This window comes from Pyrgilauda ruficollis, unplaced genomic scaffold (assembly GCF_017590135.1).
Source record: "Pyrgilauda ruficollis isolate IOZ18807 unplaced genomic scaffold, ASM1759013v1 scaffold25, whole genome shotgun sequence".
Taxonomy (NCBI): Eukaryota; Metazoa; Chordata; class Aves; order Passeriformes; family Passeridae; genus Pyrgilauda; species Pyrgilauda ruficollis.
Window position 1 is genome coordinate 8,890,696 of NW_024523822.1, and position 24,220 is coordinate 8,914,915.

Sequence of the window (24,220 nt, forward strand, 5' to 3'; positions counted from 1 at the left end):
ATTTCTTTGAAAAACCCCCCATACTAAGGAATTTGGCTCATTAAGGAATTCATATTCTACAGATCAAAACAAATTTACTGTGATCTTCTTGCTTTGCGTTAAGAGAATGTTATCTGTTCTTTTTTATTTGGCAAAGGAAAATGAGATGTTATTGCATATACTTGATCCTTCATCTGGATTCCTGCCTTCTGATATTTAGATAAATATAACTTAATACACCAGAAATATTTAATGTTTTACAAAGAGCTTCTGTTCACATTTGGTAAAACTTCTTTTGCTAACCTATGTGCAGAGGGATCCTTGTGTAAGAGGAACAGTTTGGCTTCCACATGAGCAGCTGTTAATGTAGGCACACATTCAAACACGCAGTTGTCTGAAATAGCAGCGCTGTGGACGTTGAAAGTCAAGAAGGGCCAGCTCAGGTTGCAGGGCTGCACGGCCACCCCTGTGGGATGGTGTAATCACAAGCCAGTGAAATCCTTCTCCTGCTAGGAAGCTATTACTGGTCACTCCTCACACTGCTTACAAGGGTTGGGATTGGCCTTTAAGCAGTGATTCATGAAGGTGTCACACTGCTCTGCCTGCCGTGCTGCTCTTGGCTCACTGCAGTCACTTCCCTCCTAGTTTCTGCAAGCCACACATTGCACACAACAAATTCTGTTCCAAAGGTCTCTCTCCCCATTTTTTCCTTATCCAGAAGGTAGTTTAAAATCACAAATGGAAAGAAGGTATCACTTGAAGCCATGGTTATGACCTATTCACACTTTGACTTCATAAGAAATTCTAATTTGTTGCTTTTTAGTTATGGCAATATCCAGTAGATTCCCCATTCTCTTGGCATTTATGAAGAACAACAGTTTTGTCTCATCCCAGTCATTAGGAAATACTAGTTGCTCAATGCTTAGTTACAAGAGTGAATTACAAACTACAAATGCCTACAGCAGAGACACATTTTTCAGGGTTCTGCACACGCAGCCTGCTCAGCTGCAACACCAGAGCACTCATCCTGCTTTGCGTAAGAGCACAGACACACCAGATCACTGTCAGTCGGGGACTTGCAGTGTTCATCTCAGATTTCTCTGGCAGCATGACCCTGGGAACACTTCACTTCCCAGTAATAAATAGCAAAGAACTACCAATTAGTTCCATTTGTTCCCTAATACTGTACATTTTAAAAGCATTCTCTCCTCGAAGCATTTAAGAGCAGTACAAAAATGCCAGGCAACACAAAATTCAGCTGAAGTACTTAATATGATTAAGATAACGGGCACATCATAATACTCTGCAAGTGCATGTCCAGAATTATCTCTGTTGTCACCAGAAATTAATTTAATAATATGAATACAGATTCAGGATTCATGATTCAACAGTATTTCACCACTTGGAGTTCACAGAGAACTGCAGGTTATGAAACTGTGCAATGACGTTTGACTCCTTCAAGAAAGCTGCAACACCACAGATGAGAAGTGCAGGAACAACTGGCAACGTTTTCTGCAACACTTTGCATCACTGAGGAAATTTTACAAAGTGCATCTCAAGTAACCAATCTACAATGATTAATGCTGAAATGTAAAAAAAGAACAATGAATGAAGGAAAAGCATTCTGACCTAATTCTCACATCATCGAAGACTTATTTTAACCACCAATTCCAATATGAATTTAATAAAGACCTGACTTCAGAAACAGGAACAACTCCAGAAACCAGTTACTTTGTGGGCCAGCTGAGGGAGCGATCAGTTCTGTTAAATGTCAGCTTGGGGTAACATTTAAATATATGCTAGACTTTTGAAAATCCTGAATATGACATCAGTCAATATTACCCTTTTTTGAGTTTTCAGGGAAGTCATCACTTGCAATTTGTACTTCTGAATAAGTTACTTAATTTGCATTTCTCTAAGTAATTATGACCAAATATATCTTGACTAGAAAAAGAACTACCTAGCTAACTAGCCAGAGCTGATTATTTTTACTTATTTAATAAAAACAGCCTTAGATATTCAACGACTCATGGCAAAATCAAACTCCCAATCAGCTGCAGACCCTGAAACTACTGAGATCTTATATTTCAATATTTCAAAGTGAAACCATGCTCATTTTCCCCTGGAGGTTTTAACGAAGAAAAGCCCCACAGTGCTAGATCACATCCAGTGATTTACTATCTGTTGTACTGTGGCAGCCAGAAACAGTATCTACTCATGACAGCCAACAGAACATCCCCTTCTACAAAGCAAATTACCAATATGAGTGAAAACAGAGCCCTTGAAGACAAAGAGATCTGGTACGTGAACGAGTTGCTGTGAGGTAAGATAGGTGTGATCTTGCCGTGGGATAAATGTGAGCACCAGGACAGCCCACTGCACAGGAGCCTGTGTCTATCCTTTTTACACTCCAGTTTACCTTGCACTACCTTGTCCACCAAGTTGTTTCATGTCACTGGAAAAAGAAATCTCTTCATAGCTGTTTGTTTTCCCTCTCAATTCCTTATTCCATTTGAGCTCATTAGTCTAACAACAGCTTGAGACAACAATCTGTTTTGGATTTGAAGAGTGACTAATCTTGAATCTGTATTAACATCATGAAATTAATTTCTGGTGACAGCAGGGATAATTCTGTACCTGCATTTGCAGGATAGAATGATGTACCTGTTATCTTAATAATATTTAAGCACTTCAGCTGAATTTTTTGTTGCCTGGCACAAAAGTGAGTACCTGGATCAAGGTACTTAGACACCACTGCAACAATAAATAAATCTTATTTACCTACAGACAATCCAAGTCTTTATACTGAAATAGTAGAATCCTCCATGACAAGTAAGTTAAAGTTACAGAGGTAAATTCATTCTTTAGATGCAGCCTTTGAAAAGGAAGACATTAGTGTCTGCAGATATATTGAAAGACACAGCAGACCTTTTACAGTAACTGAGGTATATACAGAACAAACTCCATTTCTATCAGACATTTATCATGTCCTTATGTAAAGGAGCAGCACTCATTACACAGTGAAGTTCAAACAGTGCTTTGGATTTCCTTCTGGTTTAAAACATGAAATATCTTAATTTCAAACACAATTTTTCAAACCTTTTCAATGTGTAGTTCCTGCATGTCTGCTTATGCATGCAGTGAAATAGGAAAGGCTACTTCAGGCTCAAGCTTTGTTTTCTTGGTTATGTTTTGTTCCTCCTCATAGGTAATCTTAAATTCTGAGAGGCCTCCAGACCACATGGTCAGTACTTGAAGTCTCAGAGAAGAGAGACAGCCAGACAGCATTTTTAATTCAGCAACAATACTGAAAACAAGACAGGCAAATCTAAAGAACCTGTGCTCTAAAATCTCATTTATAGCAGCTGCATGGTTGCCATTTCTTATGTAGGGAAGTTCCCCACTTCTGAAATACTAACTATCAATGCACAACAAACTTAGTAAAATGGGGTAGCATCATTACTGCTGCACTATTGTAATAATAAACCAAAACATATTTACTAGATGTATTTATTTGTGGCATTCACCCATACTGAGAATACAATTACAAATTATGCAGATAATACATAATGAAAGACAATGCCATTAATCAAGAGGCATGGTATTATTAACAGAAATGTACTTATTTAGACAAGTAAATGTAATTTAGGTATATGATGAGTTTATATTTATCTTCGTGAACAATGACACCATAAGTGAAATACTCAGAAGAAGAATATGTTCTGACTTTTTGGGTTTTTTAAGATGTTTTCTTTTCTTCAGCATTGTGCTGTTAAATAAGTATTGTGTCATTAAAGTCTAACTTAAGAATTGAGATCAAGATTTATTCAGATTCAATTTAGAATGGGGCCCAGCTCCAGCGAAACCCATATTACACATCAAAACAAAGACAACAACCCCCTTCATTCAAACCAATAAACCAGAAAGAAAAATATACATGGAACCAGAACAGAACAACGCAGGTTACATCTAAATGTACAATAAATGTTTTATGTTATTTAGTAACAAATGAGGAGTGGCTAATTTAAGAAAATAAAAGTTGATTCCTTAGGCTCAAAGAATTCATTTTGTTTGGGATTTGCAAGGCAATGGCAAAAGAGAATTAGATGTCTAATCAGCATGGGGAGAGAGAATCCACTTTCTTTGAAAATCTCCCACTTATTATGCAATACCTTTCCAGCCTTCATAAAGCAATATCTAATGGATTCCTATCCCTAGGTTATTTACAACAAAGGGTTTCACAGCAAAGTACAGAATGGATCAAGATTTAATTTCATACAATGTTCCTAAATATTAGTATTTTAAACACCTTTATTCTGCATACTCAGAAAATAATTCATAAGCCTGTAGGTTCTGTCTGAAAACAAGTGAAATGGAAAACAATTCTAGAAAGGAATTCTATTCCATCAAGTTCTCTCCACAAACATGAAAACACAATTACATGGTTCAGGTGATCCTTATGGGAGGACAAAAAAGTTATCCTTCATGATATATTTCACAATGACCTTACAGAATTATTATATACATGGCAGAACACCTAAATCACTTTTTAATTACCCTTACAAAGAAAGTTTGCTTAGCAACATTTCCACAAAAATGCAAAATTTTCAGCCCAAGTCTTCTTCCTAAGCACAACAAACAGTTTTATTCTACAAATTTTACTTCAGGCAGGTACTAACAACATTAAATTCATCTGGGGAAGACAAACTACATTAACCTAATAAATAAAGGAGTGATCTATACAACAAAGACATAGTAAAACTTGAACTACTTCTCATTCTTTTTATAAACTAGATAGGAAACTATGGAGAGACATTAAAATAACTATGGAGTCGCAGATTATCACCATCAATATATGAGAAAGTGTTATTACATTATCGAGATTTCTTGAGGAGGACTTCTAAGAGTATTTTTCTTTCAACTGAAGCACTTACAAAAAAATCCAACAATAGATTTACCTCTCTTCATAGAAAAAATAAACCAAATGTGGTTCTGTACTTGGATATATTTTTCATATGCAGGAATTTAATATTCATAATGAAAAGCCTTTTCTAATCACAATGTTTTATCAGAGAGGACTATCTTCACATCTTGCTTGCAAGTCAAGGTAAGTCAGAGGTATCTTAGGAATGCTTTAGAAATCAGTGTTTTACTTGAAATTAAGTAATCCCTCTTTCAAAGGGGTTACTAGTAAGTACTAAAGGCAAACAGTATATACAGCTGCCACTGTCTGCACCAAGCAAATAATTCCAAGCTCAAAATAAGATTAGATTAGAAGAGGAAAAAGGACACTGTACTTCTTTGCATTTGCTTCAGTGCACCAGTTCAGGCTGGTTTTCTACAAAAGGAAGCACCCCACTAACATAATATGCTATTCCAAGGGACAGGAGAGCGATGACAATGATGAGGAGCAGCACCCTCCAGAAGCCCAGGTCTTCCACAAACTCCTGCCATGTTGTGCGGAAACTGGAAAGAACTCCTTCACCTTGCTGGAGGTTTGGATTAAGAAGGGAATGGCTTTCCATTGCACTACAAAGGATTAAAGTTAAAAATACATCAGAGTAAAAGAATGCAGCTGTAAGTATGACACTAATCCCACTAAGGGCATCTGAACCATTCCAGATTAAAAATTAAACCCCCCTACTGATTTACAGCATTGCTTCTGCTAAATCAAGACAAATCACATCAGGAAAACACTCCTAATTCTAAACTTATTTTAGGTGAAAGGACATTTTATTAACCTGTGCAAAGAGAATGATATTTGTGTATGTATAACTGCACTGAATTTTCAGGCCTGCTATCCAGGGGCCTTCAAAGGTCAGTCCCCACAATTCCTACTAAATATAGCTTAGTAAAATATAATGAAGCATAAGTTAAGACCTCAAGAGGCACACATTACTTGTTAATAAAACAAATAAGGACTAAAAATAAACTCTGATTAATAAAATGGAAGCTTAATAAAATATTAATTGAGATGCTGAGTTCTGCAGTGACCTTTACTACTCTCCTGGATATCTTTGTTACATGCCTCTTCTAAAAAAGCATTAAAAAATCACAGAAAACAATAACTTTGGATAACAAGAAGTTCAGAAACTTTCTGAACAAGTTGGCATTGCTGTTTTCTGCCATATGGTGTTCAGTGACTGCTTTGATGTTTTAGCATTCCACTACCAATCTATCAGGCCCCCTTAAATTGTCAGACAATAAATTAGGGAGTGGAATTCTCACTTTTAATGAAAAACAAACATAAAATCTGAGAGAGGCAGTCTTCTTGACAATTGATCACCTTTAGAAAAGATCTAAGTTGTCTCAAAATCCTGCACGGCTTCTCATGTAATTCTCCCAATTTTGCTGGTTTCACAATTGTAACAGAAAACTATCTGTTGCTTATGAAAAATCTCATGAAGAATAGGAAAGCTTTTGCATAGCCTGACTTCACTTAAAATTTTGGCCATCTGCACAGTCTTACTACTTATTACTTGAGTGAAATTACATACATGGGTGTTTACAGGAGCAGGCCCTGACAACCACAGAAAGGAAATGGTAGAATCAATCACATATTCAATGATGTCAATAGCAGAATGTAAGCAAAAAAAAAAAATTTCCTCCCTTTTAACTGCTTTCTGTTACCATATTCCTAGATATTTCTTACAAGACTAATAATAAAAAGTTTAAAAAAATCAAGGAAAAGCAATTTCCAAGTCAAAACTAATTGTAGGAATGCTGCTGTTCTTCATTACAGAAATAAATTGAAAAATGATGGTTATCAGAAAAAAGTCTCATTCACAAAGCTCTCTTCTGAGATTACACCATGGGAAAACTTCACACTATTCATATGGTATTTTTTCTCAGGAAGTATAACCACTGAAGAACAATTAGCCTGAACTCCCACAGCTTGCTCAAGTATTGCAGCATCATGTGCCTAAGATTTCAGGAATTGCCTATTAAACAGCCTGTATTTTTGTTTTTTTTAAACATTTACTATGCTGTAAAGCTAAAATCCTGCACCTATGGGTAAGCTAAAATAGCTAAAGCTATTTTAGCTTACCCATAGGTGCAGGATTTAGTAATCTTCCTTGCTTATTATGATTTCCCAAGCAAAACAAAGGGTTTAGTAAAAGACAGCCCTTTGTGCAGAATTTCTTACTCAGTAAGTACTAACTAGTTAATACATAACCACAGAGAGTTTAAATAAAGGTGCAATGCTATTTAAGTGGAAAGGTCACATGCTTGCTCATTAAAAAGGGTACACAGAAAACATTTTTACTATTTTATATTACGACCCAATTAAAACCAATGTTATTCAAGATATTTTTTTCTTAAATTAGAGCTGCATAAAAACTGGTAACGCAGCAACATGTCAAACAAGAGAAGAGTTTGTGCTGCACAGCTCAGACAGATGTTCTGTGTCCAACAGCAGGTGGGAGTTCACATTTAGACACGCCTGTGGCACAGCCACAGGTCCTGCTGGGCTGTGCAGAAGGACAGATGTTTGTGTGAGAGAGGGACAGAGGGAGCTCTGCCTCCTGGCAGCAGGGCCGCTCCTCGCCCGCAGGAGGGCAAAGCAAGCAAAACCAAATTTGACTTGGGAACAGAGCTCTGGCCTCTGCTGCCCGAGCAGCAGCAACTGCCTGTAACAAGGAGCAGAAAACTGAAGTCAGAGACTGTTTTTAGAAAGAGTGTTATTTCTCCATAGGTTCATTCATAATGTAAGAGTTCAGAGGGCAGAGGACAGAAGACATTAAGTGTCCCTAAAATGTTAAAATAGTACAAAGAGGGGTAAGTGAAACTGTGGAGGTCTGAAAAGCCAACTGGTAAAAAGATATTATTTATTTACAAAGCAAACAGCACACAAGCTCATTTGCTTTGGCTCCTGTAGGCATTTGCTACTTTAAAAATAATGTATTTCAGACATTTTAAAACACGTTCCCAAACAAGCTGGGTAGTGCACTGTTTATGTCTCTGTGCCTGTCCCCAAGGAGAATTGCTGACTTCCTGGCCAAAGAAAACAATATAACATTTATGAAGGTCAAATAACAGAAAGGAAGCTATGTTTGTTAAAGGGACACCATCAAATCAAAAACTAAAATTTAAATGAGGCTGAGCTGTTCATCTATATGTTTAACAAAATCAGCCTAAGTGCATTTCTGCGTGTCAAGAAACTTTTAGTAAAAGTTAGTGAAGTCTGAAAGGTAATATGCACTAATTCTTACAATGTACAACCATGTAAATTTGAAAATAAAATTAATTTTCTGTTTCAGGGCTTAGAACAGTCTCTCTGACAGGTAAGGTCACCTGATGTATAAGAAAGAACTTTATGGGAGTACTGGATATTATTTCTGCAGCTTTGTTGGTTTCACCTTTTCTGTTTACTCAGCTTAGATCTAACTCCATCTATACAGCTTCTTTTCTGTTTACAGTTCAGCCTGTCTACATTTTCACATAAACCAAGCAACAGTTATATGATAAAACTCCCTGTCTTTTGTGATATAATGTTCCAGCAGTCATAGTTCATGGTCATCATTAGACAATATAAAAACAAAAAACCACAGTTTTTTTTGAATGGGGGTAAACAGCATAATAAGACATACTAGAGAGCAGAAGTCACCAGTGCTTTATACAACAGGACTGGCAGCTTTCTTTATGCAGTGAAAATACCTTGTTTCATGGTTTGTAGGACTTCACTGCATTTTCCAGGATAGCACGAACAACTCCTGGAACTGACTAATGCATCAAGCCTGTTCTCCTTATATATTGGTTTTCCACTGAGAAACTTTTATTTTATGGCATACAGTTTTCAGTTATTACAATTGCATGTTGTGCTACAGAATCACAATTTATTACTATTGATTTCCTCTCTCTTGTAACCCCAGGTTTTTGTCTTTGCCATCCCAATTTTCCTCAAGGTTGTCTGTATCTCATTTCTTGGTATCACTAACATGCCTCTACTTCTCATGCTTTTGCTTTTTTATTTAAGAAAATTATAAGTAAGCACAGCCCCAGAACCAGACTTTTAGGAATTCATTACTAACTTCCCTCTAACCCAACAATTTCCCTGAATTGGTCAGCAATTTTCTCAAAATCCTCATTCTGCATTAACTATCTCTTTAGTCACAAAAAAATTTCTTATTTTCCATCTTTTCCAGGGCTGCTAACAATAGAAATTTTAGATACTACACCATATAAAATCCTTTATTCAAGTTAAGATGGATGAAAAGTCTCCCATCCCTTTTTTTTTGCATAGAAGATCATCAAAAGGATGTCAGGTTAGCCTGTGATACTGCCATTTTACATTTCACACTATTTCCCACTTGGCTTTGTGGTAGGTGGTGGAATATTTGTGTTTGGAACTCCAAATGGAAAATTATTAATTTTTTTTTAAAAATTTACCATAAAATTAAAATCTCAATAGAAGTTCCTTTTATTTTTTTTTTTTAACATTGGAACTGTTTAAAGAGATCTTTAAAAAATTTAACACTCAATTTTGATTTTGTTTGATAATGTCAGGTCAAATTTGATATTATCTGTTTTGAGGAATAAACAATCAAGTCAATCCCAAAAATCTAAAAGCCATAAACATTATTTCTCCTGGTAATTATTTTTCTTTGGTAAATACCTTTCACTTTCAGCTGTCTGCATTGTCTCCAGCTTTGAGTGAGCTCCTCTGTTAAATCCTTTCACCTCCTGCTCCTCTAAAGATTCCAGCAGTCTAATCACATCTTTATTCACACCCCTTCGTTTGGCAAGAACAAGTGGTGTTGCACCTTGGTGGTTGCTAAAACAAGCCCATAAAAAGACAAAAGAAAATTTTAACATAGAAATTTTGTAACAAGTCAACTCAGCATAACATATTATAATTTAGTAAGTCCTCAGAACTATTTTCTGTTTTATCAGACAGTAATAAATTGCAGTCTATCCATGTTACAGCACAATTGGCTATAGAAGAAAATCAGTGTATTTAGGTTTGAAATTGCACAACTCTTTTCCCCCTCTAACACAATCAAATTCTTAGGACTCTAATCTAATTGGAATCTCTGGGTGTTACAGCAAAAAAAAAAACACCAACAAAACAACAACAGTAGATTTATGGCAATGTTCAAGTTTAAGCTTAATTTCAAGAAAGAATTGTGCAATCTGGCTCCTAATAGCTCCTTTTCCATGAGGGTATTAGGACATGAGGCAGAAATGAAATAAAATACAGATGGTCCCTCTGCTGCTATTAAAATAATACTGAATAGGTCCAGAGCTGCCTTTAGACCAGGAATTTCCACCAGAGCTGTTTGAAATGAGGGGAAAAAATCCCAACCCACAACCCATAAATAATCTGGTCTACGAATAACTAGTTTTGCTGAGTTGAAAACACTAATGAGGGACAGGTGAAAAAGGGACAGATTTAAAAACTCAAAGGTTTTGACATTACTCCTGGCTTTTGCACATGTTGTGAATATGCAGAAAGTTCCACAAACAAAGTAATTCAGCCCAGGAATGAAACAGCTAGTTATTTTGCAGCTTGAGAGCTTCCATCTGAGCACTGGCATCTGACAGCTGCTGGAAGCCAGAAGGAAAGAATATACAATATTCTGAGTCACAGACTTTGAGGGAGGGCAAAAACACTGAAAGGAAGCATTGTTACCAGAAGAGTATGGGAATGAACTGACACATACATATACTGTATTTTCTTTGTCTTATATAGTACCACAATAGAAAATGGGGTGGAGAAATTCTTTTAAAGTAGTCAATGTGATTTTTTCTTTGGTGCCAACCACCCACACCTGGTTGTCTGGCCAAACCAGGGCAGAAATGTCATCAATGAGGCACAATTAGATACAGCAGCTCACACCAGCAGCAGCTGTTTACATTTGCTTTGCTTGTTGCACAGACTAGCAGAAGTGGCCTCTTACTGTTTTGCTGCCTTTTTATTTTGGGTTTTTTTTAATTAAGTGGTATCTTTGTAAAGTAGAATTGCACCAAATACAGCATTTCAGCAACAGCAGATTTATATGCAAGGCTCTGGTGACAGAAGACTAATGTATTATAAAACATGTACTGTAAAAAGTGACTTACCAAATATCAATTTTAAGTCCATTAGAAACTAGGAACTGGATGGTATCGACATGCCCACACAGGTGAAGGGCTGTGTTACCCTGGTAATCAGTGGCTAGCAGGTCAGCACCAAATTTATGCAAGAGCTGACAGATGTCTACATTTCCTCTGGCTGCAGCCAGGTGAAGGCCAGTTCGGCCTCGGCTGTCACGAATGTTTGGGTCAAAGCCACTCTCTAGGAGTCGTTTGGAATAGTTAAAATCTCCATCAATACAAGCCTGCAGCAGCGGCACGTTTGTCTGGGAGGAGTCGTTCACAAAAACGTAGGACATTGCTCTGACTCTCTCAGGAGGAGGTGACCAACCTGCAAGTAAAAGGGTGAAGAAATGATGGTGAAACCAGGCAAATACACACTATGCTAATATTCACTAGACTGCTCAGGTTCCAAACAAGAATGCAAACTAGCTTATAGGTCAACTCTAAAATCTTCCTGTCATACACATTGTGTGCTGCATTCCCTTCTGGTAAAAAGGAAAGAGCTCACACCTCTGGGAAGAGCAGCAAAGCTTTGTTAGGAGAGAAAACACAGATCTCTGCCACAGATGCCAGACAGGTGATTAGTTTTCAACCTAGTAAGGAATCACATGTAGTAGTATTCATATAAAAGGGCAAAACACCACAGACTGGGACAGAAAGGAAGAACCTTTCATAAATGGGGAAACTCTAAACAATTCAGTCCACTGGTACAGTCACACTAACTGCAACTTTTACCAGCTATAAGCAAAGCTGCTCCAATGGATTTTCACCCTCTGATTTTGAACTTCAATGCACAAACTACAGTACAGCTAAAAATGCTTAATAAAAAGCATTAATAATTAATAATAATTACTAATTTCTTCATTCTGCAATAAATGTATTTTTCAATAGTCTTTGAGAACACTATTTTTACAGTGTCAGAGATACACAGACTATAAAACAAACAAGAACAGCAATACAGAACACAGAAAACTGAATGTACCTAAAACTGAATGTATTAGGTGCCCACTGAAAACTGGAACTGGGTGCTAGGAAGACAATGGTAAAATCAAGCACAGAGTACTGTGAGTTTGAGTAGAACCTCAACAGGGAGAAATACAAATGCAGTTTCTCTGGCTTAATATTAAATAAAGGATTAAGCCCTTTTCTGTATCAGGACATGAAAGAAGACAAATGTTTCACCATGGATTACTTGGTATAGAATATTTGATGAACTATGATTTCAGTTTTGCGGAAGAATATTTTAAGGGTAAGTTAAATCATGATGACACTGTGTGCTTACAGGACACAGAAAAGATTACTTGAAAACAATAAGGAAAAAGAATGATTTAGCAAGAGAATGGTAGAATGTTCATGAGGCAATTTTAAGAAGCAATGAAAATGTCTAGAAGACTGGACAACAGTCCTCTTTTGTACTGCCTCAGAGAGGTGGTAAAAAAGAAAAAAAATATAAATACATATAAATAAGTAAAATTCCTCTAGAAGAAATCTCAATAGATACATGACAAAGTTAAAGTGACAGGAGGGAAATGTGATTTTACTAGATAAGCTTGGAATAGAAAGTGAACTGAAACGTCACTTGAAACAGTATTTTTCACTTGCCCAGGGGTTCTATTCTGGGCTCACGGTGTAGCAATGTTCTGATTAACTATCTGAATCTCTTATTAAAACTGCTACACACAAATTTACATTTTCTCATCTATATAAGGTATCCTTCTACACCAGTGCACTCATTCAGCCAGGAGAATGGAAACATGGCCAGTAGCCAAAGAATTCAATTTAAAACCTCTCCTTTTATGAGAGTTCATAATGTCTATATTTTCTTCCCCCATGTTTTAGATCAAATTCAAGACCAAAGTACCTACAGAAGTAATTTCAGAATGTTTACACACTGGTCTGAGTAACAGCTCTAGCATTGGGGGCTGTTGAGTTCAATAAATCATATTTGAACTTCACTAGGCTGTGTTTCCTATCTGGACAAATTCTGCTACACATATCAACACTTGTCTAGTTTTCCAGTGCAGGAATGCACAACATTTTTTTCTTTATTGGATGCTGAAGAGAAAGAGATAGAAATAAATTCTATGTCTTGGTATCTGTATAAGGAATGATTCTAAGCAGAGTACATTCCTCTAGGCTGCAAGTATGTTTTTAAGCACGTGACAGTACATCACTGGCTCAAGAACTCTTTTCCACAACCATCTCCAATAGCAAGTGGCCGGTTCACTGATATACACCATAAAACTTAGTGCAAGACTGGAGTCATGCAGGGCACTGACAGCCTCCTTATAACCCTATACAAAAAGAAAGGAAAATGTAGTTACTCGAATTTTCAGTGAATATGTTACAATCCCCTGGATGCTACAAAGCTATGATTCCCAGCTGACAGCAATTTCAATTTTCTTGCCCATTTTCCACCCAAATCATGAATGATGAGAATTTTTCTTCCACTCTGCTTGTCCAGTCTTCACTGAGAAAAATAATGGGCCCAGTTTCTCTGTGATGCGATTGTGACCTTTATATTCTGCACTAAATCTTCCCTAAAGCAAGATCATAAATCATTTAAAAACCTCCAATTATCAGCCATAGTAACGCGTATCAATATCACAAACCCCTAGTCGCACTTGACAAAAAGTGGTTTGCTTGTAAAATAATGCTTCAGTGTTTAAACCTGCTTAATAAAACAAGGCCTGACATAAATCTACAAGAGAATATTATACTGGAAGAAACGTAGGCTATTTGAGAAACAGCATGGCATGCTCTGTTAAATATAAGCTAAAGTCTGTATTTTCACACCAGACGTGTATGTCTGGTAAAGCCTTACAGAATTCCCCAACTGTGATGAAACATTAGCTAATAATACCTAGGAAAAAAGTCACCTCCTTATCTTCTCAGAAAAGGAAGCACAAATACTAGCAGTTAACAGAAAGTGTAACTGGAAGTCATTCTGATTCAGAATTAATTATTACTAAAATCTTCTAGAACTGACCACCCATATGTAGAAGACTAAAGTAAAACCTCAGTATTTCACAGTAAGAAAGACAAAGATGAGGCAAATCTTTCTTCCCAGTACTTGAAGATTGTGGACTAAGCAAATGCATTCACAAGGAAAAAAAATCTGGACCATCTGGTTTGATTTATCTTTGTGATTAAAAAGATTTTTTCTACTAACACAATTCTATTTCACATATGGCTAGCTAACCTATGCCAAATACAAGCTGCACACAAAGATGAACTATGCACCATCTTTAAAATGTCAGTCCCCAAACAGTATGTTCTTGCCTCAAAATTAACCCAACCTAGCAAAATTTCCTGTGCAAGAAAACTCATTAAAAAAATCACAAAATTAATTAGGTATTTTTCATTAAACAAATGGTGGTCACATTTCTGCCCACAGTATCAAAAAGCTTATTATCGCAATGACTGTCTAATACAACAGACTTAGGAGCAAAATTTAGAAACAAAACAGCATTAGCCATTCAATTTCAATTGCTTCTGAAAGGTGAATCAGGTAACGACTCTGAACCTGTCCATAAGCTGGTATCCTACCAGTAAGGACTGATTTCATAAGCACCAATTAGGACAAATGGACTTGCATTAGTAGCAAGACACAAAATACTGCAAAGTTACCATCCTTAACATCCCAAAAAATTACTACTACTACTACTTAAATAAATCTAATTTTTAAAAACAGAAGTAAATGACTGCTTGTAAAAATGCATCACTATCTACTGAAAATGTATCTGTTAAATATTTTTTTTGTTTAAAAAAAAGGATTGCTTTTAATAACTTGGTACTTTGACAGAAAATTTGTTTTGTGAAAAAAAGTAAATTCAAAGACATCCTTCAAAGCTAGAAGGATTCTCATTAGAAAGGCATAATATAAGAATACATTTTCCCTATTTTTCCTAGATTTATGCATTTATTTAGCCTCAACACAATGTACTTATTAATTAATAACTTTAGAAATTATGCTGTAAGCCTCTTCAATGACACATGTAGTACAGGATAAGAAAATTTAACCAAGCTGTTTTGTTTTCAAAAGGAATCACTTATATTAAGTAATTCTGCAAAAATTATTTATTTACTAGGAGTCAGTTTGTCTCTCACTATACTGTGTACAATGTAACTCACGGTCACACACTGATCTGTTGCAGGACACGTTCTCATCTGCAGAAGCCAGGAGTGATCTTGAAAAATTCAAACCACAGAGCTAAATGCAAGTTCTGTCACTTCTTAAACTAGTCCTAAAATTTGTGTTAACTGAGCACAGTTTTATTTAATAGTAAATATATGCTGTGGTCTCTGCTTTCTCCTTAAGGTCAATAGCTACCAAATAGCCCCAGGAACAGGAGAGAATGGCTCCACATGGGAAACCACATCACTCATGGGACCCATACTTCCACTACAAAAGTATTAATGAACCTGCCAAATTGGGATTAATCACCAGTCACTGCTCCATAGGACATACCAGTTCTGCAAAACTACAGTTTTCCCCACTACATTCAGGAAAACTGAACTAACTGCCCCCATTTTAAAACAACACATCAGTACCACAGAACGATATCAGATCGCTCCATCCTCGAGACTTCTCAGTATTAATAAAACTCTGACATCTAGGACCTAGGCATCAGTAAGACTACCACCAGGGAAACTGCCACCACCAAAAATGGAAACTAAAACAAATCCAGGAAATAGTAACCACCTATGCCAGCAAACACATGATACACATTCCTCAGAAAATTTGCATTTGTCAACTCCCTTGTAGTAAACAGCATCCCCTTTCTGCAATGCACTTTGAGAGCACTTCAGTGGCAGTGGCTTGCAGAGCTCTTCCTCTTCATTATTTAAGTGAATGAAAAACATTCCAGTACTTGCTTAAAATGCTGAGGAAGAAATTCCTTGCTAAGTTTTCATACACACATGCATTTATGTGTAAGTTACTGAGAAGTCATTTAACTGAATAAATATTATATTTAGTAAAAAATTATGTGATCAACTCATTTCCATTTAGGAAAGAACCCCAGTATATACATCAAAATCCACTTATTAGGAATCTTTACCTTTTCAGTACAACTGGAACAGTTTTATTGCTCCACCAATATGGAACTGCTGCTAAAAGCAGCACCTCAGATTAAGCACAGCATGATGCCTATTTTACACATGGCTATATTTTGCAGATTTTCCCCTTCTAACTTTAGCTATTTTTTCAACAGTTCCTGGATCTGAGGTATCACAGCAGGTTTATAACACCTACATGCCCTCTCATGTCTCTAGTCAGCCACATGGGCAGGTGCCAACAGAATAACATTATTTATGCCATTTGTTTCCAATCACTCCCATTCCCTTATGCAGACATGAGACTTCCAGGTAATGATCTCTTGATGTCAGGACCATCCTGCAAGTAGAAAGTCTGGAGCACTGCAAATGCAAAGGGCTTTACAAGTACAGGCTAAAAAGTGCTTTATGAAAAAGCTTTAACAACTATTAACAACTTATGGATCAGCAGATGACAGCATTGGGAAACATGGAGCTTTGCTCATTATTGCCCAGTATGTCAACACTACAAGATAAAAAATATACAAGGCCTCAAATGCCAATCCAGGGTTGAAGGATGCTTCCCCAGACAAAATAGTACAAGCTTTGTGCACTTAGGTACAGAAAACAAGGGAAAAATAAGAAAGAGATAATTCCTTTCAAATACCTTTATTAAAAAGCAGATTCACAAACATTTCATCCTTGCTAAACTTAACTGGTAATTCAGTTGCATTACATGTTTGAACACATGTAATGTGTTAGCTTCTATCAAATATACAGCTAAGTATTTTTGAACGTTGCTTTCATCTTCTGTACAAGAACTATTTAGGAACAAAAGGCAATTTACAGATTTTTTTCAAATAATCTGCAACTTCAATTCCCCACAAATGGCTCAATTAAACCAGTATACAGCTGCAGTACTTCTCTGATCATTGTGGCCAGTTTGAATACATCCGTGTTTATATAAAGTTATTGAATCATACTGGTCAGAATTATCAACCTCTTCACAAAGCTTTACCTGAACTCGGTTTTTTTTCTGCTGGGAACACGTAGGGTGAATGCTGGTAAAAAAAATATTAAAGGCTACTACATAGTGTTTTGTTGTTGGTTTAATAGTCTGGTTATTAACAGAGTAGCGAGAATTTGTCCCACTCTTAATTAAGTGTTTGTGTTTCAATCTGCCGCAGGCTCGGAGCAGTCTTCTGGAAAAGACATTGGCGAGGGGTATGTCCGGCTGGCCGCAGGCTGCCGAGGCAGCAGCAGCAGCACCGCAGCCTGGATGGACACTGCCACCGCGTGGACTGCTGAATTCCTGTCCGACCGGAGGGACAAACACAATCACAGAATGCTTCCAGAGGGGAGAGACCTTAACAGGTCATCTGGTCCGACCCCCTTGCCGCGGACAGGGACACCTCAGACACCACCAGACCGGGCTGCTCAAAGCCCCATCCAGCTTGGCTTTGAACACTTCCAGGGATGGGGCATCCATGGCTTCTCTAGGCAACTTGTTCCAGTTCTTCTTCACCCTCACAGGAAAGAATTTCATCCTTATATCCAATCTAAACCTTCCCTCTGTCAGTTTAAAGCCATTCCCAGTTGTCTATCATTTCATGTCCTTGTGAAAAGCCCCTCTCCACCTTTCTTGTAGGTCCCCTTTAGGTACTGGTGTGGTGTGTAAGCCTTGACTCACACAGACCACTTTTTCTACATTTGTGGTGTTTCCTGTTTTCCTGGGAAATAAATTATAAAAGGCCTGAAAATAAGATTTTATAAAACTTTATTAAAAGGATTCTGAAATCCAAATTGCTACTTCTTTGAAGTATAAACAGCATTCTCATTTAATCTTTGATCCTCTATTAGTGAAATGAGGACTTAGGGATGTTGCTTGAGTTCTGAAACCAAAGGTATTTAATTTTAAAAAGTATGTATTTATGCCTGTTTCTCAAAAGCCACTCAAAACTAAATCCAAAACACCCCCACACCCTCACACAAATAGCCCAGTTCTTACCTAGACAAACAGTAAGTCAGAGATGACATATTTACTAAAATGGGGAAAAACGTCCTGTGTCCAGGAGGAATCAGAGATCAGAACTTAATAAAAGCAATAAAGCAAACTAAGAACCTGTCACCAAATGACTTGTTATATAGTTCATATTTTCTTACTTTTTTCCTTATAATATAAATAATAGCTTATATGTCCTTAGTCATGCAAAACCTTGATGACATGGCCTTAGTGTGCAACATCAAATCTGGTTTAGTGGCTAGTGAACAGAAACAAGTCACTTTTAAAAGCAGATGTCTCCTAAATTTGTGAGTCATTTATATATAACTGTATGCTTGACTTCACCTTTGAACAAATATCTTGCTCTGCTTGTTCATTGAAGTTCATTATTTTATACCAACAAGGTTTTTATATCAATGTACCAATGATAAGACAACTAACACTGTCAAACACCCAACTCTTACTACAAGTGCTGGATATCCATATTTCTGTTCAGAATTTTCATATTCACACAGTAAATCACTAAACCAGTTTATTAAAATCAAAGACAAATAGTAAACTGATAAATTTATTCTTTCAAATATTTTAAATATCTATCAACACAGCATGACTTAAAAAACTTAACAGTATCACGGTAGATCACATTATGTGACAAGATAAAATGGTAACACTATCAAGGTTGTATGTCTAACTAGTATACACATAGTGACACTACTTTTGCATAAATAGTTGCTTCACCATGCCTAGACTCAAAAAATTTCTCCATGTAGGCAAACATGTAGTAGTACTAGTGACTGCCCAACTTCAGTCTAAAGTGACTGAAGAGAGTAAACCAGCAGCCTAAGCATTCCCAGGACAACAGGCAAGTCTGAGAGAATCAGAGAGGTCAGCCTCAAGCTCCTGATCTGCACAGGGGCTGGAATTGACCAAAAATACAATGAAAGATGATTGAAAAGAACCTGAGAGTGAGGTAGCTCCATTGATGTTTACCAATTGCATCAATTTATCCTGCCGGGCCTGAAAACAGAAGACATCACATATACAGGGGGAACTTCTACCTTCAGATAACTTAGTAATACCAGTAACTCATCTGTAAAAGACTCAATCATAATTCAGCATGAAACCCGGTATCTAGTCAATGAACACCAACACTATGTTTCTTTAAAGAGGTTTGACAAGCTCTATTTGAGGAAGAATGAAGAGAAACTGTGAAAAAAGTCCACGTCAATTACTACTTTTGTGAATAAAGAGCCAACATAAAAGTAGCCACAGCTGATCACAACAAAGGTCCTTTTAGGCCTAGTATAATTTTTGAAATGGTGGCAAAAAGCAGAGGCCAGAAAGAACATAGAATAGGACAAGCATATATAATATTGCTTTTTCTATTCAAAATGGATGGGGTTTTTACATATTTGGCTCCACCTCAGAATCTACTCTTTCTCCTCTTCAACACAAATACTTCTAATACCCACAAACATACTCTGGTAAGCTCTCCAACTCAGATCTTATGAAGAACAACATCTTTTGGTCTTGCTGAATCAGGGGCTTGGTAGCTTCCCTTGTGGACCCCCAGCTCTCCTGTGGGAAGAACAGACTGTGCACCTCTGCCTGTTCTTTTCCTGCCACTCATGGTTCTACAGGCCTTCATCACAGCCTCCTCAGACATCCCTTTCCAGGGTGAATTTTGAAGTCCAGCTTTCTTGGTCATTCCTCATTTGGAAAGGGGTCTGTGTCTGTGACCATTCTTGTTTTGCTTCTCTCATTTTGCATTTCACTCATTTTTACTCTGTTTTGTGAGCAGGCAGACAGAGCAGGGGTGACCCAATCAAGATGTTTGGGGTGAACCATGGATTAACAAGTGTCATGACAAAATTCTTTGCTTTGTTTTTTTTTTTTTTTTTTGTCAGTAATATTCCACTGTTTGTTTTCCACTTTTCCACTGCTGCTTAACACTGTTGTTATATTTTCATGGAATCATTCATCAAAACTACAAGACGCTGCTCATTACTGAGAAGTAATGGGAAGTCAGGATTCTCTTTATGCTACCTGAATTCCTCTACTTAGACTGAACTCATGTGCCAGTATGTTGCACTATCCAGGTACTCAGTTTTACAGGGCTCTTCTGCAGCTTTTCATAGCTGACCCTATCTTTACAACCCGTGTCCTGCAAACACTATCACCTTGTTGCTCACTGCCTTTTCTAGGCTGAACATGCAAATTCAGAAGAACTAAAATTATTCCAGTCTCACTGATCACCAGCTGACTAAAACTGGTGCCCTGGATCAGGCTGATCTGGCTCACCCAGCACTCTGCTTTCAAGAGCAGCCAGCAGAGATCCTCCACTGGGAGAGCACATGCACCTGGCTGCTTCCTGCAGTCCGTTCTCCACACACACCCAGCAGCCACCACAGTACATTGTGGACCTCCCTGAGCAGCTCTTTTAGCAGCCCCTCAACAGACCTTTTGTCCATTTTCTAACTCATTCCTGAATCTGCTCACACTGCCACCACAGTGCCCCTGTCATCCTTCCCTGTATCCACATGAAACTACCTCCCAACAGCCCCAGCATGCAATTCCCATTTCAGTGCCTCAACACTGGATGAATAACTCTCACTTTACTCACTGCCTTCATTGCATAACCCTGGTCATGCCCAAGCAATATCCTCTGTGAACAATCCTGACTTTTCAGTCTTTCCTCTTAAGGAAGCTGATCCCCTAGTTCCTTTCAGTTGCCCTCCCCTATCCCACTGTGTCCTTCTTCCAACGCAGAGACTGGAACCACACAAACCAGATGTGGGTGCACCAGCTGCAGCAGCAAAATGGTGCCCTCTGTCTTCTTCTCACTATCTCTCTCAGGACAGTCACCATTCTCCTGGCTCTCTGGCTGCCACAACACACTGAGCTTAGGTTTCCAGGAAACATTCAGTGGTAACTCCAAGCACTTTCTCTTGATTGGTGGCTGCCAGTCTCGAGTTCATCAGCATGTGAGCATGGTTTAAATTATTTTACCCAAGACATCATCTTACTGTGTGAACACTGAAGCTCATGTGCCACCTTCCTGCCTCCTTCCTTTTTCTGGCAATTTCTTTTTGCCTTCTTTATAATTTTTCAACCCAACCACTTCTGCATGTAAGAAATGTCTTTGATGCTACATACATCCACTCTCCTCAAAAGCCTCTAGTATGGTACTTTGTTTTAATGCTTCCTGAAGATCCACATCACCTATGTCTACAACAGAACTGTCTACTCAGTAACCCCGAGTAAAAGCTGATGAGTCTTGCAAGTAGCAAAACTCTGAAGATGTACCCATTCTCAGAGAAAACCAGCCCCTAAGGTACTAACACATAACACAGACAGGCATTCTCTTCTGGGGATAAAAAACTCCGAGCTGAAGAAGACACACAAGCATTTTATACCATCCATGGGAAGCCCATACACCCCAAGCCATTCCTGAAATGTCCTGCTGCCCTTTTTCTGCCACCATCCACTACTGCTGGTCACTCAGCAGACATTCTAACACACTCTAAGAGGTCTTGAGCATGCTGAAGAATATCATAATGAGCATTACAGGATTTATGCCTTTGAGTTTATATTATAAAATTCAGCTGATGTCAGAAATTTGCTGACTGACAAAACTGGTGTTTAAGCAGCTCTGTTCCACTCAGCCAATCAAAATTTGATTGAAAAAGTAAAAGAAAAAATGCCACTTGGAAAAGTGGTGCTGATATGTGAATGAAAGCCAGAATCTAAGTCCTGTAAGTACAGACAATGCTGCAGTGGGGGACTCTCTACAAATCCATTTCCCACAGGACTGCACAAGATAAAACCTTTTTTTCCAACATGTTTAGTAAGTATCATCTTTAAACAGCAAAGCAAACCACAACAAAACTGACCATTTCGGTATCTGTGCTCCTGACTTACAAACACAATAAACACTCACAATGGGAATTTGGTGGAACAAGCCCGTGCACTCAAGACAGGCCTGTTGCCTACTCTCACAGCATTCTATGGATGGTCTCTCCAGAAAGCTCAATGCTTCAGGGATCACGTGTTTCACATAACATGTATAAACCAATGCCTTCTAATATATCTTATGTGCTTATTAACTGATCTATCTGGAAGTGCAACATCCACAACTTGAGATCATGTGGGGAGATATTAACTGACAGACTGACCAAAAGAAAAGAATGGCAGCCCTCAAAATTCCAGCATACCCAAATCCCTAGAAGAGCCTCTAGCAGTAGTTCACTCCTTGGACAACCAAGTATCCCAGGTCCTGAGCTGCAGATGGCTCAGGGCCATGAAGGCTTCAAGGCCACATGTGCTCAAACGCTATGTTCAAATGAATGTGAGGTAACACAATTAACTTAAAGCACTGTTTCAAATCCCTCGCTCTTGCTGATTAAGACAACTCTAACTAAAGGAAACCAAACCTGCAGAGAGGAAATGTGTCACGGAGTACAGATCAGAACTGAATTTTAGACTCCCCTCTTGCAGAGGCAAACTCACACTGCTCTGGTAAGAAGACAGCAGATGCACATACTACACTTCAACCTTTAACTCATCTCAGCTTACTCATCACATCACACCTTTTCTTCGACACAAAAAAGCCAGCAATTAGCCATTGTCATTTCCTGATAGTCATCAACTCTACTATTCAGATGGCAAACATTACTATAAATATTTTTCTTCTAAAAAACAATTTAACAAGTTTTTGCTAATAACCTATTTCAAAAACAAGCAAAAAAGAAAAACTGATCTATAGTCTACAGGTAACACTAAGCTTAGGCTTCTGCTGCAGCAAATGAAAATATTATTTTTGGAAACCAGTCACCTTCCATCTAGTAAGTGTTCAGTTTTTGCTCTTCCTTGATCTTTTTGAAGGCTGGTCCTGAATATCAGTGCTCTCTGATGGTTAGAAATTTTCATGCATTATTAATCTTAAAACCTACGTTAAATTATTCATGTATTAACATGATCCTTTAGCTCAATTTATTTCCCTCATGGTGTTTACCTTCATGGCTAAACAGAAAGCAAAATTACAATTATTCTGCAAAATTAAAAAAAGCCAAATGCCTCTTCCAACAGATTTTCAATTTCCCTACTTGACCTCGACATATTTTCCTGTTTCTGTTCCAGTTTTTTTGCTGAGAATGATTAACATTATACAAAGAATTCTAGAGTTCTGTTCATGGATAACAATAACTCCTTTACCTGGATCACTGTAGTAAGCATTTACTTTTTCTGCAATTCAATATCTTGTAACTACCTAAGATTCTTTGGTTTTGTGTTGCTTTCAACTGGTAAGAATTTCTTCTACAAATCTTTTGCTTGCAAAGTTACAACTCTAAACCCTCATTCTTTAAATTGTTATTTAACTTATTTCATACCCTAGTTCTCAGGATCACCCAATTCTTTCTGCGTAGTACTATAACCCTCTTCCCTACTGTCAGTGCCTCCCAACTCCCCATCGCTATCAAATTACGACAGTAAAGTTTTAACTGCTACATCAAGACCTCTATTAACTATTTCGTAGGATTGGTCTTAAGACTGATCTTCAAAGAACTAATTTTATACCCTCTGATACTCAGATTTGATGGATTTTCAATTCAATATTACTCGCCATAGTTTGTTTCTAGTTACTTCCCTATCCTCTACAATTCAGGTGTTATCCCTACCTTTTCACCACAATAAATACGAGCAGTAGCTTTAGTGTGGTCTAGAAAATTAAAAAGGGAACTCTTCCATTTCCAATAAAAACAGCAATTGTTTCATCAAAGACGGTTATGACAGCAGGTTAAAATATGTTATTCGGTTCCACTTATCTTGTTTACCCCTAGAAAGCACGTTCAAAGCCGCTCACTTACCAAAGCCCTGTCAGCAGGGCGGCCGCGCCCCCGTCCCCCTCCCCTCCCCTGAAGGCTGGCACTGCTCCCGCTCTTCTCCCACCGAACGGCATCACAGCGCTCCACCTCTCCGGCTCCCGGGCCGGGCTCTGCCCAGGGCCCGTTCCCGGGTCCCTCCCCAGGCCTGGCACAGGCCTGTCGGGATGACAGCGCCCTGCCGTGCCCCGCCGTGCCCCGCCAGGCCTCCCCTGCCGCCCCGGCCCCGCGGCTCCCGGCC

General features: G+C 38.0%; 1 protein-coding gene across 1 annotated transcript; it reads right to left on the reverse strand.

Moving 5' to 3' along the window:
- Nucleotides 1–3,475: 3,475 nt before the first annotated feature.
- Nucleotides 3,476–24,220, reverse strand: ANKRD46 (ankyrin repeat domain 46). Its single transcript, XM_041470841.1, has 4 exons — nucleotides 23,965–24,220; nucleotides 11,044–11,386; nucleotides 9,596–9,754; nucleotides 3,476–5,508 (listed from the first exon to the last, which is right to left on the reverse strand). The coding sequence occupies exons 2-4, from the start codon at nucleotides 11,352–11,354 to the stop codon at nucleotides 5,292–5,294; spliced, it is 687 nt and encodes a 228-aa protein (XP_041326775.1). The 5' UTR covers nucleotides 11,355–11,386; nucleotides 23,965–24,220; the 3' UTR covers nucleotides 3,476–5,291.